The 14,890-nt window shown below is 33.8% G+C and overlaps 1 protein-coding gene across 3 annotated transcripts in view; it reads right to left on the bottom strand.

Annotated features, from left to right (window-relative positions):
* Nucleotides 1-217: 217 nt before the first annotated feature.
* Nucleotides 218-14,890, bottom strand: part of slif (slimfast) — a 49,750-nt gene continuing 35,077 nt past the window's right edge. For all 3 annotated transcript variants that reach the window (XM_067791046.1, XM_067791048.1, XM_067791047.1), the window contains 4 exons: nt 5,653-6,340; nt 5,297-5,574; nt 4,844-5,081; nt 218-2,687 (listed from right to left, as the gene is read on the bottom strand). In XM_067791046.1, the coding sequence (XP_067647147.1) occupies nt 1,975-2,687; nt 4,844-5,081; nt 5,297-5,574; nt 5,653-6,268 (1,845 nt within the window). In that variant the 5' untranslated portion in view covers nt 6,269-6,340 and the 3' untranslated portion in view covers nt 218-1,974. The remainder of the gene's footprint in view (nt 2,688-4,843; nt 5,082-5,296; nt 5,575-5,652; nt 6,341-14,890) is intronic.

The following is a 14,890-nucleotide window of genomic DNA, read 5'->3' as shown; positions in this document are numbered from 1 at the left end:
GAAGGTTTAAAGGAGTGTTACGTATGTTCATAGTACATTACTGAATATTTTCTCAGTACGTACCTGAAACTAGCAATATTAAGTAACATCTTAACCCTCCTTCACGTGGGCCATGTTAACACTTGGGAAGGGCCTCACAACCCTTTGAATCCATAATTAAGCTTAATCGAAGTGGCTTAACCTACAGGTTTACACACATCTTAGTTTAAAAGCAGCATTTGTTTTAAAAATCGTTTTTTATTTAAAATATTATTTATAAATTTAAAAATCTTTTAGAAAATAAATTAAAATTTGCAATTTTTTAATATTTTAGAATTATATATATATATATATCTTAACGAATTAACTTATTTACTTTACTATTTTTTTAAAATATTATATTTACCTAAAACACATACATATATATATATATACAATATCACAAAAGAACGTATAATTGATTATTGCATTTAAAATGATGCAGTAGTGTTAAAAATTAAAAACAAAATAAAAAATTGAAAAAATGGTAGCACTATCTACTTGGCGCATATAAACAACGTGATTGCCGTTGGCAGTTATTTCCAATAAAAAAAAACATTTTTAATTGAAAAGTAAGATTTTTAAAGTAAATAAATGTATGCAAAAAATTTTAGTTTTTTAGAAAAAATTACAAAATCTCTAGTACACCCAAATGACTGTGATAACTCTATTAAACAAAATAACTGAAGCAAAAATCGGAAAACATCAAAATATATATTTATGAGGCTAATTTACGGATAAAAATATAACAAAAAGCATAATTTTAGCAAAATAATATAAAACAAATTTAAAAAATTTTTTTTTTTTAATTTGAACAACAAATTTATTTGCAAAAAACTAGTTTTATGAAAAAACAAGAAAAAAATACAAAGAAATACTAATATATTTCTTAAGTAAAATTGTAAATAAGAGTATAACAAAAAAAATATTTACATAAAAAAATCATAAACAAAAATTATTCGCAAAATTTATTTTGTATTTTTTTTTTAATATTTGAAGGATATTTTATAATATTTCTTTTTGATTGTAAAAAACCTTTTTTTTATAGTTACAAAATTTACAATTTTTTTACTTTTTAACAAAAAAACGTTTGTTTTAAACTTTGTAAAAATTTTTTAAATTTTGTTTTACACTTTTGTAATCTTATGACCCCTGCCGCTATATTTTTTTATTATTTCATTGCAATTTTTGACGTTTAGTTTTTATGCGCAATCTATTCATCTCTCTCGCACTTATATAGCTTCTCGATTCAAGGGTATTAGCATTAAGTAATAAAGTTTTCGCAAACTTATCTCTAATAAAAATAAAAAAATAAAAATATTAAAATAAAAACAACGTATAAAATCGATTATTACAAGAAAACAAAAACATATATTTTTTAAAAACATATAGCTGATATTTAAGTTTGAAGTATACCAATATGAGCTATAGCTCTTATTTTCGGGATATAATTTCATTGGAGCTCCCTCGGTATTCAACCCGATTATTATATAGAAAAAATTTAAAATATCAAACCAAATCGTAACTTTATTGGTGTCATTGACAGCCGAAAAATTTCTCTTTAGGTTCTCTAGAAAAAAGCGGATATAAATTTAAAAAATATAAAGAAAAAACTTAAAGATCTCTTTAACTAAAAACTTTGATTTTACTCATAAATACTTAGTAAAATTTAGTGTTTTAATTAAGCCATAATAAAAATAGTATACATTTTTGTCATTAATATTTAACTCTAAAAATTTATGTTAAGAAGTTTAAATCTATTTAAAAATAAAAATTATAAAATGCCAACAAAAATACTAAAAAATACTTCACAAATACGCCCACAAATGCAAGCATTAGCAACTTACACTTAAAACGATGGCAATCCTAATTATGCTTAAAATAATGCTTTTTACTTGGTTTTCAATACAATTTTCTAAAAGACGGATACAAAGAAAAGATGTACTATCGCTTTAACTACTGTTTCTGTATCACACCATTTTTTCCGTTTTTAACATTAACGCCATTAAAACCGTTTTTACCATTAATGCCGTTTTCAACCTTCCAGTCAGGTTCAAATGCTTGATTGGTATGCTGCATTCTCATCGCTGCCTCTGCATGATTACGATTTCTAGATACTTGTGTAGAATTTCTCAAACCATAAGTGAAATATATCACATAACCAATAAATACCCAAACTAGGAAACGTACCCAAGTACCCAAATCCAATTGGAACATTAAATAAATATTTACAAAAACACTAAAGCCAGGCACAAATGGTACGAGTGGTACTTTAAAAGTCAACTCAATTGTAGATACGGGTTGCATATTTATGATGACCATAATCACAAGCAATACTCCAAAAAGTATACTCAAAGTTATTATGCCAGTCATAGAATCTATACCACAGATTTTCTCAACTATATCCCAAACCATACATATTACAGAAAACAAAACAACCAATATTTTTGCAATGCGTGATGTTAATAAATTGGGTGCTCTGTATGAATTTCCATTGAAAAGTTGACGTATAACATCCGGACAACGTAATGATATTATTTTCGTATCCATATCTTCATCCTGATAACGTAATACGAGCACACAAATGGCAACAATTGTATAGGCGAGCAGTGTGCCAATGGACATCATATCTATTAGTTGATTCAAATCGAAAATAAGCGCCATGATAGCTGAAAAAGAGATGATGGAGAGGAAGAAAATGGATTACTTATATGTGAAGATGTGATGTTATTGATATGAAATCGATTGAGTTGCTGCGACATAATGTGCTGTTCCAATATTTTGGGTGATATGATTTTCAAGTAATGTAATATTTTTCAGTCTAGCATGGTGTGATGTGATAACATATCTTGTGGCATTTGTATGATACATTTGATATGAAGAGAAATCATGCAATAGCATATCACGTGATATGATTTGATATGATGTGACTCGAATTTATGTGAAATCACGAAGAAGATATATCTCTAATATAACACACATTCAAAGAATTTTAGACACGCAATCTGGGGTTGCATTTTTTAAAGCAATGTAGCTGACTCACTTTTTCACTACCTCTCATTACTACATTACTACACTACTATATATAACAGGGGTACCAAGGATACCTACATATTCTTAAGCTCAGTAGGGTTTAGAAATTGGGGGAAAAATACCCACGTTTTTATCGGACGAAATGTTCGGCATTTGTAGAAATCTGATGGGTATCGGACAAGCCGTTGGTTTCTCTTTAATATTATACTCGTATATGTATGTATATTAGCTTACTGCGGAAACCCCCAAAGGCCTTGAATCAAAATTTCAATTATTTACTTGAAGGTTAAACGTCAGAAAATCGATCATTTAAATTTAATTGATAGAGACTGATGTAGAATGATGTGATGTTACAGTTCAGGGTATGATATGATATCATAAATGGTATTGTGGTATCATATCATGTGATGTGATGTGCTATGATTCACAATTAACTTATGTGACAGTACTATACATTAAATAAGTGATTTAGTGCGATGTCAAGAGACAGTGTATGATAACAAGGAAGATGATGTAGGTATTTCATAGAATTTAATGTGCTGAAGTTATATAACGATATGTGTAACTGTAGTATTAGGGGATTTTGTAGTGTTTAGTGTTCTGTAATATAAATTACTTTTAAATGGATTGGTGATCTAGTATGATGTGATTCTTCGCGATATTATGTGACAGTTCAGAATATGATATGATCTAATGAAAGTTAGAGTGATAACATATCATGTGATGTGTTATAATACGATTTTATGTGATATGATTCATCTTTACCTTATATTATGTGATAGTACTATCATTAAATACTTGTTATAAGATGATGTCCGGATACGATGTATGATAACATAAGGGATGATAAGCTATATATGATAAACTTTTATATAATACTCTATATGAAGTAAATTTAAATCGTTTGAAGTGGGGCGCGATGCTATGGGACAAGTGAGTGATGTCAGAAGACGTGACATTATTATATTCATACAGAGTGATTTGTATTATAGGTAATGTGAAGACTAAGTTTGTTGGCTTGGGTTTTTATATAAACTTAGAGATTTTATCTGATGTGATATGGCGTAGTATTAAGGGGCTTCATATGCTTTAATTAATTAATTAATGTAAGGCGCGATAACGTCAGAGGAGATTTAAGGCCGAGCTTCTCTTCCAATTTGCGTCGGGCTCTTTTTATTTTTTCTTACAAATTGTTTTATGCCGAACCAAGACAGTTGAGTTCTCACTGAGAGCTCTCCTTGGCAGAAATACACTAGGAGTGCCTGTCGAACACTGCCGAGTGACGACCTCGCTTAGAATAATTTTCTTCTAATTGAAGAAACTTGCTTCTAAAATTTTTGGTGTTGCTTTGCCCGGGCGTGAATCCAGGATCTTCGGTGTGGTATGCGGAGCACGCTACCATAACTATGTGTGACACGATATCAAATATAAGGAGGCCATGTGACATGTGCGATACTTACAATGTGTCATAAATCGTTCCTATTATCAACTTTAAGAGGTGGTGTGATATGATGGTATGGGTAATTCGAGGCGATATGATAAGATATAATGTACAATGGTTAAGTAATGTTTATTTAAACTTTATATTGTGATATGGTATGACATATTTTCCGATGAATATATTTGCTTAAGAGTGATATATGTTTTATATGTATGTATAACATTATACTAATGTAAACTTGTATTGTTTAAAATGCTGTGATACCACATAATATTAATTAAATGATATGATGTGATCTCGTAGACGTGATTCCATCGAAATATACTTTATTCAAATGAATGTACTATTTACCTGCAAATAATCCAGTAATATATGTTGCCAATAATGGTGTTTGTGAACGTGCATCAACTTTAGCAAAGGATTTAAATAAAATTCCATCATTTCCCATAGCATATAAGATACGCGGCATGGGGAACATAGCACCCAACAAGCTTGTGGTTAAAGCAAAAACTGCACCTATTGTTACTACCCATTTAATCGAATGCCAACCAATATCGTCGAAAGCTTGTGGAAATGGAGCGTTTTCATCCTAGAAAAAATGCGAAGAGAATGATTAAATTAGTTTTGTAAATAATTAGGACATCTCGGTTTAAAAAAGCTCTTTGAACAAATATAACTTAATGAAATGCTTGCGTGTCTATTAAAGTCCAAAAGTCATCAAAACCACGAAGTTATTCCCCTTTTTTCAGGTAACAATTCTAGCACCGAATGAAAGAAAGCTAAGCGTCGAGATTCTAAACTTACCAATAAGTAATAAGGCACCATCATCGTGAGAACAGAAGAAATTCCAAAATACGCAAAGAATATAATAATCAGGGAAATAACAATCGCCAGCGGAATATTGCGTTTTGGATTTATTGCTTCCTCACCAGTAGTAGCAATGCAATCAAAGCCCACAAAACCAAAGAAACATTTCGCCGCACCAGCCATAACGCCAGCAATACCAAAAGGCATAAATCCACCTTGACCATATTTACCATCCGGTAACTGATCTTTTGATATGGTCCAATTGGCAGGATCAGCTACAAAGAAGGAATTAAAATGAAACAAATTTTAAATTTAAAAATTAAGAACGCGCTCTGAACTACACATTCACTTACAATTTATAGCACCGGCAACTAAAACTATACAAATTGTTACCAAATTCACACCCGTAAAAATATTATTCAACAAACTGGACTCCTTAACACCAAAAGCAAGTATTGCTGCCAGCATCAATACCATACCAGCGGCCATAAAATCTGGATATTTAGCCAAGAAATCGATATGAATTGGCAACGTTTCTTCCAATGTGCGCGACATAGAATTATTGATTAGCGCATCGAAGTAACCGCTCAGGCCACGTGCAACACTCGCAGTACCAATTACATATTCTAATATCAAATTCCATCCAATTGTGAACGCGACAAATTCGCCAATTGTTACATAACTGTAAACGTAGGCTGACCCAGCCTTGGGTACACGCGCCGCAAATTCAGCATAACAAATACCAGCAAAAGCCGATGCAATAGCAGCTATAAGAAATGATACTGTCACTGCAGGACCAGCGATACTATAGGCAACGGAACCAGCCAACACATAAACACCCAGTCCGAGTGTACTGCCTACACCGAGCGCTGTGAGATCGACGAGCGTTAGAACACGTGCCAATTTTGAATCGCTCTCCACAACATCATCGGTTTTTCGTCGCGTTAGAGCGCTCCAAATGTTATGCATTTTTAGAGAGTGTGTAGTATTTAGCGTTGGCGAACAAGTTTTGGTTTTATTGTTGGTGAATCAGGAGCTCTTCTGAAATGAAAAAGGGAAGCAACTTTAAGTAACCGCTTAGATGTGTCGGTATGGTATAACTTAGTCCATAAATTGAATATTATAATCTTAAATAATAGAAATCATTCGCCTTTTCTCAAAAAAAATTAATATGTTGCCAATAATTCAGCAAAGCGTGTGAAGAAGCATTGTTGTTTCTTAGCAAGGTCACGGGGATCAACTTATGATAACAAAATCGAGAATCGAGTTATTCTCTCATCAGGCCCTTCGCATTTAAAAACTTAACAAGAATACTTCAAATCAGCTACATATATCTGATACTGCTGTGGCATATTCCCAAAGGCTCGTCCTGTTACACGTGTTGTTATTATTTTTGTTTTAGTAACAGTATCACCTCTGCTGTGGACGCTGGTCATCAACCAACTGCTCAGGCAATTCGATGAGGGATCCGTAAAACTTACGGCTTACGCAGATGACGTTCTTTGATGGATCGGGCACTTCGCGATATTCATACCTGGGCATCTAATGTCGGATTGAAAGTCAATGCGGAGAAGACGGATATGGTCTTTTTTACAAAGAGGGACAAGGTCCCAAATTGGACCAGGCCTAAGTTAGGAGGGGTGACCTTACAGGAGAAACCTTGCACAAAATATTTAGGAATCATCCTAGACAGTAAGCTGTCATGGAAGCTCAACGTGGAGGAGAGGGTCAAGAAGGCCTCAACGGCACTCTATGCATGTAAAAGAATGCTGGGGTGTACGTGGGACCTATCGCCCTCTCTTTCTCATTGGGTTTTTACAGCGATTGTAAGCCCTATTCTATACTATGGAGTTCTTGTTTGGTGGAAAGCCACACAAAAAACAACATACCTCAAAAAATTAGAGGGGTATGCAGACTATCGATGCTTGGCATTAAACAAAAAAAACAACCCCGACGGCTACACTGTATGCCATTTTGCACATCTCACCTGTTGGAAAAGAACAAAGCGTTAACGACCGCAACCAGGCTCGGTGCTTCGGGGCAGCTTGAGCGCCGACCATATGGCCATAGTAGTATAGCGTCATCAATCACAAGACGAACAGACTACATGATTCCCTATATGCGCTTCGAGGGAGATCTTAAGGCCACAATAGAGGTGGACGGTTGGCGCAAGGGTGCGCAAATGGCGGACGAGGCGATACAACACAGATGGTTCCAAAGTAGTGGAAGGAGTAGGGTCTGCGGTATACTGCGCTGATCCGGAAATAAGCAGATCCTACAGGCTGCCGGATTACTGTAGCGTTTTCCAAGCGGAAATATTAGCCGTAACCAAAGCAGTAGAAACCCTGGAAGAGAATAGCTTAAGCTGCAACCGTGTTAACTTTTATATTGACAGTCAAGCAGCAATTAAGGCAATAATCTCGCATAGCACAGCATCTAAATGCGTGTTAGGGTGTAAGCAGTCTCTGGAGAGAATCGGGACAGGGAGAAGCATACATCTATATTGGGTCCCAGGGCATATGGGCATAGATGGGAATGAAAAAGCGGACGAACTAGCTAAAAAGGGCGCATCCCTTGAAGCTTGCTCCGTATATGTCCCAATTAGATTGGGCGAGATTAAGCGAAGTCGAGAGGTGCACATGATCGACCAAGCGGGAAAGGCGTGGGTTCAAGCGCGGGACTGTAAAGTGTCGAAGATTATGTGTAGGTCTTACAACCTTAGACTAACACAGTTGCTCCTATCATTAAAAAGATAGGACTGTAGACTCATGACGGGTATTCTGACTGGACACTGCCTGCTCGCGTTACATGCCTTTAAACTAGGCTTGGTCAGTGATAGCAGATGTAGGAAGTGCGGGTTGGAGGAGGAAACGATCGAGCACGTTCTGTGCTCGTGCCCTGCACTTGCCAGGCTAAGACTCCAGCTATTAGGAGTGATACAGCTGTCAGATCTAGAAGCAGCAAGTGGCTTAAGTCCTAGGAAGCTTCTAGTATTTGCCAAGAGGACGGAGTTATTTTATAACAAAAGTCCTGGTTTTTGATAGGGTTTTTCAGTTTGGTTGTTAAAACAAACTTCTGGTAACACTACGGACTCAATCAGTCTATGTGAGGTCCTCATGGACCGGCCAGTTCAACCTACCTACCTTAGTAACAGTACTCGCCATATCCAAATTCGCAGAACTCTCAAACGCAATTCTAGGTAGTTACAACCAGGCTAATCCTGTTATTTTTTTTTTTTTGTTCTTTTTGTTTTTTTTATGCATACATAGTTTCTTTTTTATCCTATTTCTTATTTATGTCCGAGTCTTTGAGAGGCAGTGGCTTCTTAAGCGCCGAGATCTAAAACCGCTCAGCTACATTGAAACTCATCAGCTGAGAAACATAGATTCACAAAATACAATAGATTAAAAGTATAAATATAATTTTTTTTAATTATTAAGGGCGGATAAACCCGTTTTTTTATAGCAAAGAGCGAGTCCGAAACATCAATTATTCTCTAGTGAAGTTATAATCTTCACACAAACATAGAAAAGGTTCGTTTAGTTGGAAATTGCTTCTGCATTGTTTAAGAGTTATAGGTTTATAATGCCTTGAAACTCCGCATAGAATATTCAAGTTTACTTCGTTCAAAAGAAATGGGCTTGAAATCGATCCATTTAAAAGTCTAGCCATAAATAGTACACCTAGCATTTCTCCACGACTTGATTATACGGAGAGTCCCATTGAAGATGTCTCAAGGCGAAAAGTAAAAACTGTTTTTGAATTGATTCTAGTCTATCCAAATGGACTTGATAACGCGGATTCCAAGTAATCGATCCATATTCTAATATCGGCCTCACCAATGATGTAAAAAGGGTGTTTGTAACATAAGGATCAATAAACTCTTTTGTCCATCATTTCACAAATGCTAAAACTCGTCTCGCTTTATTGACTGTGGCATTAATATGAGGGTTGAAACTAAGTCTGCAATTCATTTGTAACTCCCAAGTCGACAAAAACATCAACGCTTTCCAGAGTTTGGCCATTAATTGTGTAAGAAGCTGGCTGTACGTTCCCACGTGACAGAAATACTCCCAAAACTTATATTCCTTTTTTCATAGATGGAATAATTTCAGCACGAAGACACCAACCAAGAAAGTCAGACATTCAAGGCTTCTCAAGCAAATATTTCAGCTAAGGTTTTTCAATTGAAATATTTTGAAGGTAGTAGACTAGACGCTCTAGTCTGGTTGCGAACATCTTTCACTCTTGTCGAAGAGCCTAACCTCACCAGAGTTTGACTTGCTTTTTTGGCAGCAACGCAAAATGAACAGTTATATTTCGGCTCTTTAATAGGCAGTCTGAAAATACTTCTAACTGCATCGCTTCTATAAACTTTTACTTACAAAACGATCGTCAGCAACCCGCGTAGCGGAACTTTAATTTTTAAATGACATACAGATTAACTGTTTATCTATTAGAAGATCTATGATGTCGGCCACCGGTAACACTTTTCACAACAACATAGAGGAAAAACCAAAATCCACTGGAAAAAATGTATGCCGAAAAAAATTCCACTAATTGATATTTAATTTACAATTTTTTTTTATTATTCTCTTAGTTTTTATGATCTTAAGTTATTCAAAACTTTTCCGGCATTTAAAACCTTAGCGATCGTTCAAAATGACATTAATGCGCTTATACTTAAGTGTGAGCTTTATGAGATAAATCGCATTAAAATAATTAATATTCTAACTTCACATGGATGTATTCATGTATGTTTGCCGCAATATGCATCTTTCGCATTGAGTTTTTACGTTTACATATGTGTCGGTATGTACATTATGGTGTTTAAAAAAAAATAGTTTTTTTCTACAAAGATGTACTTGGATAGCTCAAAACAGCTTTTTAAATATTATTAAGGTGGTCTGAAACGCGCTTAGCAATTCTTCATTCAATATTTTTTTTTTTGTATTTCACTATGGAGCTTAATGGACTTCTCGTTTTTACCAAGAAATAAAAAATGCATTTTTTATTATGGGATTATTGCAGGGTGATCCCCAAACTTTATACAAAGTTGATTTTTTATTGAAAAATTATACAGTCACAAATATTTTCAAACACGACGATGCGTGGATTACATGTTTTAGGTCGATCCTTCATTATATCCCTTTAGGATACTAAAAATCGATCCCATGTACTAGCATGAGAGTCGTTGCTAAATTCAAGCGCTTCTAACCACTCCGGTACTATGTTGAAAAAGGGCGTAGCGCCGCACACTTTCCAAAACTCTATACAAATTTAAATATATAAAAGTCATATATACTTAAATATTATTCTTTTTAACTAATTAGTAGCGCATTTTTTACTATTGGCGGACGTGTAAAAATATTCTCACATTTTTTATACCAAACCAGTTGATTAATATAAAAATCATAAAATGTGAAACCAAATATTACTATATAATTTGTATGGGAAACAGAAAAGCATCAAGCAAACAATCTGAATAACAGTTTTACGGGGTTCATAGTCTTAGGAACCAGTTTTTGTATCTGAACAAAAGTTTTGAAATTAATTCTGCCGAACAAGGTTATTTTCGGCACAGCCTAACGTACATATAAATCAAATTATTGTTTTTTTCAATTTCACCCTCTTTAATGGTAATTCCAAAGATAAAAATATCACAAATAAATTTTGGCCTCGATTAGAGGCGACTACGTAAGGATTTTTAATGGAGACTCGAAAATTTAAAATTATTTGTTTTCTTTTCAAATACTTGAAATCGATGTAATTAAAACAGGCGGTATTAAAAATAAATGTTGGTCCTGATATGAAACGGCTAAGTGACTAAGGTAAATTTTTTAGTTAGCGTAATCTGAACTGGAATTCATATGAAGCAGGCCTTAACCGTTTCCAATCGGAACCAAAATTTAAGGGACTTTGATGACAGTATCTGAGTGATCGCACCTATGAAATGGGGTGCAGCACTATTAGCACAACAACAACAACAAAATTTGTAAGTGCTATCGTCTACTATAGTACAAGCGATTTTACGTATTAGAAAACCGAAAATTTAATTTAGATTTTTCGAGTCTCCATAGAGAAATCTTTACTTTGACCTCTGTGCAAAACCGTTCAACCGTCCCCAATCGGAATAAAAATTAGTTAGTGGTATTTTTGACATTGGTGTTACCGTTCGAAGGGGTGAGACTGGAAGTAATCATTATATGATTAATTAGGGCCACCCTAATGTATATACTTTCTTACGGCTACGCTCATAAACAAGGTAAGTCTGTTAACTTCTTACCAAATTTTCTACAACAAACATATTTGCTTATACAAATAAAAGTTTAAGAGCAAAAATAAAAAACCCAACGAATAACTCGAAATAAATTACTCAGAAAAAACAAATAATTATTTTCAATTTTAAAAATAAAACTTAAAAAAAAAACTCAATAAGCCACCGGCATTCAGTGTAAAAATAATTTCGTTGGTGGATTTGTTGGAGGTATAAGCCTTTCATTTTTATACTCAGTTGAGCAGAGCTCACAGAGTATATTAACTTTGATTGGATAACGGTTGGTTGTACAGGTATAAAGGAATCGAGATAGACTTCCATATATCAAAATCATCAGTATCGAAAAAAAATTCGATTGAGCCATGTCCGTCCGTCCGTCTGTCCGTTAACACGATAACTTGAGTAAATTTTGAGTATATTGATGAAATTTGGTATGTATGTTCCTGGGCACTCATCTCAGATCGCTATTTAAAATGAACGATATCGGACAATAACCACGCCCACTTTTCGATATCGAAAATTTCGAAAAATCGAAAAAGTGCTATAATTCATTACCAAATACGGATTAAGCGATGAAACTTGGTAAGTTGGTTGAACTTATTACGCAGAATAGAAAAAGAGTAAAATTTTGGACAATGGGCGTGGCACCGCCCACTTTTAAAAGAAGGTAATTTAGAAGTTTTGCAAGCTGTTATTTAGCAGTCGTTGAAGATATCATGATGAAATTTGGCAGGAATGTTACCCTTATTACTATATGTCTGCTTACTAAAAACTAGCAAAATCGGAGAACGACCACGCCCACTTTTAAAAAAAAATTTTTTAATTCAAATTTTAAAAGAAAAGTTAATATCTTTACAGTATTTAAGTAAATTATGCCAACATTCAACTCCAGTAATGATATGGTGCAACAAAATACAAAAATATAGAACTAAGGCCCACGCCCTCTTAAAATACTCATTAATACCTTTCGTTTGACACCCATATTGTACAAACGCCTTCTAGAGTCACCCCTGGTCCCCTTTATGGCGATATCCCTAAATGGCGTCGACCTATAGAACTATGGCCCACTCCCTCTTAAAATACTCTTTAATACCTTTCGTTTGATACACATGTCATACAAACACATTTCAGGGTTACCCTCGGTTCATTTTCCTACATGGTTATTTTCCCTTATGTTGCCACCATAGCTCTCAACTGAGTATGTAATGTTCGGTTACACCCGAACTTAACCTTCCTTACTTGTTTTTGTTCGTTTTAAATTGTGATGGCTTTCATATGTCGATAACATGAAATCAGAACAGTTTGAGGCATAAGCAGTGCAATTGCTTCACCCTATATATTTAGTAATGTAATCAAGTTTTTTGAGTATAAAATAAACACTTTTCAATTGATACACTACAATTATCTTACATAAAAAGGCAATCAGCTAGTTGTAGCGATACTATAAAACAAAAATAAAATAAAAAAAATTTTACCTGCACAAAGTAATAAATTAACAAAACAACTAAACACTTATGTTAACCAAAAAAACGTCAACAAACTCAAATTAATTAAAAAAAAAGGTGTTAAGTAAATATGTATGTAAAGAATTGTTAATAGATACCTACATATTTACGATTATGTGCTACATTTATGATATTTGACATGTTAATAGAAAATTCGCCGATCGTACCGTTTTGTTTTGATTACTTTGTAACATTTTATTTAACATAACAAGCACGTACACAGAATTAACTGTGAAACAAAAAAGAAAAAGCTATCTGAAAATGTATGTAAATAAAACAATAATAAAAAAAATAACAGCTGTAAAGCACTTGATTTGCTCAAGGTTGTTGACATTGTAGGGCATTCTGATGTATGGCATGTCATTAAGAATGTTAATTAAATTATTATATAAACACAAAAACGTTAAATTTAAAAAGCAATGCAAAATGTTTTGTATTTATAGGGCAAATATTGCAATAACTACTTGTGACACGCTTTAGTAATTAAAATGTTTTTATTTGTTTAGCTATTTTTATCACTAAAACAAAATCGAAATAATTAATATTTTTTTGTAATTTATAAGAATTAATGATACATATTAATTAATAAAAATTGCTATTCACAGAGCCACAAAAAATTGTTATAATTTGTAACTTACATAAAAGCGCAGTGAGATTCTATGGAACAAGTTCTAGCGAATATTTGATATAACGGGCTGATATTGTGAATAGCAACGTCGATGATCCTATAAATATTTTTGTTTGAAATCGAACTACGGAAATCTCAGCTGAGAATAGAATTTCAAAGCTCTCGATAGTAACGATAGTCAATTTTTTTGTATGCCATCGATACGCCTAACTATCAAAATATATAGATAGTGACGTCGTCGACTCAGAACAACACCAGGGAAACCCATTACAAAAAACCCGATTCTGAGATTACCGTAACACAAAAATATCTCTTCATGGGAAGTAACTTAGAGTTACATCAAGTAACGGTACTATTAGTGATACCGAATATTCGTTTAGAATCATTTTCTTTTAAATATTTCAGTATTGCTCTGAGACGACGATATGTGCTATCAATTTTGTGCGATGCTGGCTCTATCAATAGTTTTGCTTATCTAGCCGAGAACAGCAGGCTGAGCGCTTTTGACAAATTTTCCATTTCAGGAAAACAAGCTCCGAAGTTTTCAAAATATTTTCACAGAATTTTGTAGGCGGGTTTATCTTTGACTGAACCAATAAGGTGAGATCCCTCTAGCATATAGCTCTCATAAAAAAGACTGTTCAGATAAAGCGGTTTTTTACGTTACCCAACTATTTCGGCAAAGAAAAGCATATTATCCAAGGAGACAAATGTCACTCAAGCTTGACTTCGTTGTAGATATTGTAGAAGTGTGAAGAACTCCTATGTCTTACATCCCAATAAACTTTTGGTATTGAGTCACATTAGAGCCCAAGTTGATAAATACCATACTTCTCAAATCTCAAGCGTTGTTTCTTAATAATAAATAAAAGAAAAATAAAAATGCTCTTTTTTCAAATTGAGAAGAAGATAGCTCTCACCTTTACTCAAATGTGACTCTCTAATGAGGCTCAAATGTAAGATGACAATACAGAAGTTGCTGCATGAAAAAAAAAACAAGTATAAATTATTTTTAACTCACAATGTTTAATTAATGCTACCAACCACTTCTTTATTTCTGAACAAAAACACTTGATGGTGGCTTTGGTGTTGCCAGCTTTGAAGCCATTATTGTTTTCAACTTCATCTCAACTCGATATCCAATGTGGGATATCAACTGGAGAAACATGCTGGATATAGAT

The sequence above is a fragment of the Eurosta solidaginis genome, chromosome 5 (genome assembly GCF_040869045.1).
Source record: "Eurosta solidaginis isolate ZX-2024a chromosome 5, ASM4086904v1, whole genome shotgun sequence".
Lineage (NCBI taxonomy): Eukaryota > Metazoa > Arthropoda > Insecta > Diptera > Tephritidae > Eurosta > Eurosta solidaginis.
This window is presented reverse-complemented; position numbering and strand designations above follow the sequence as displayed.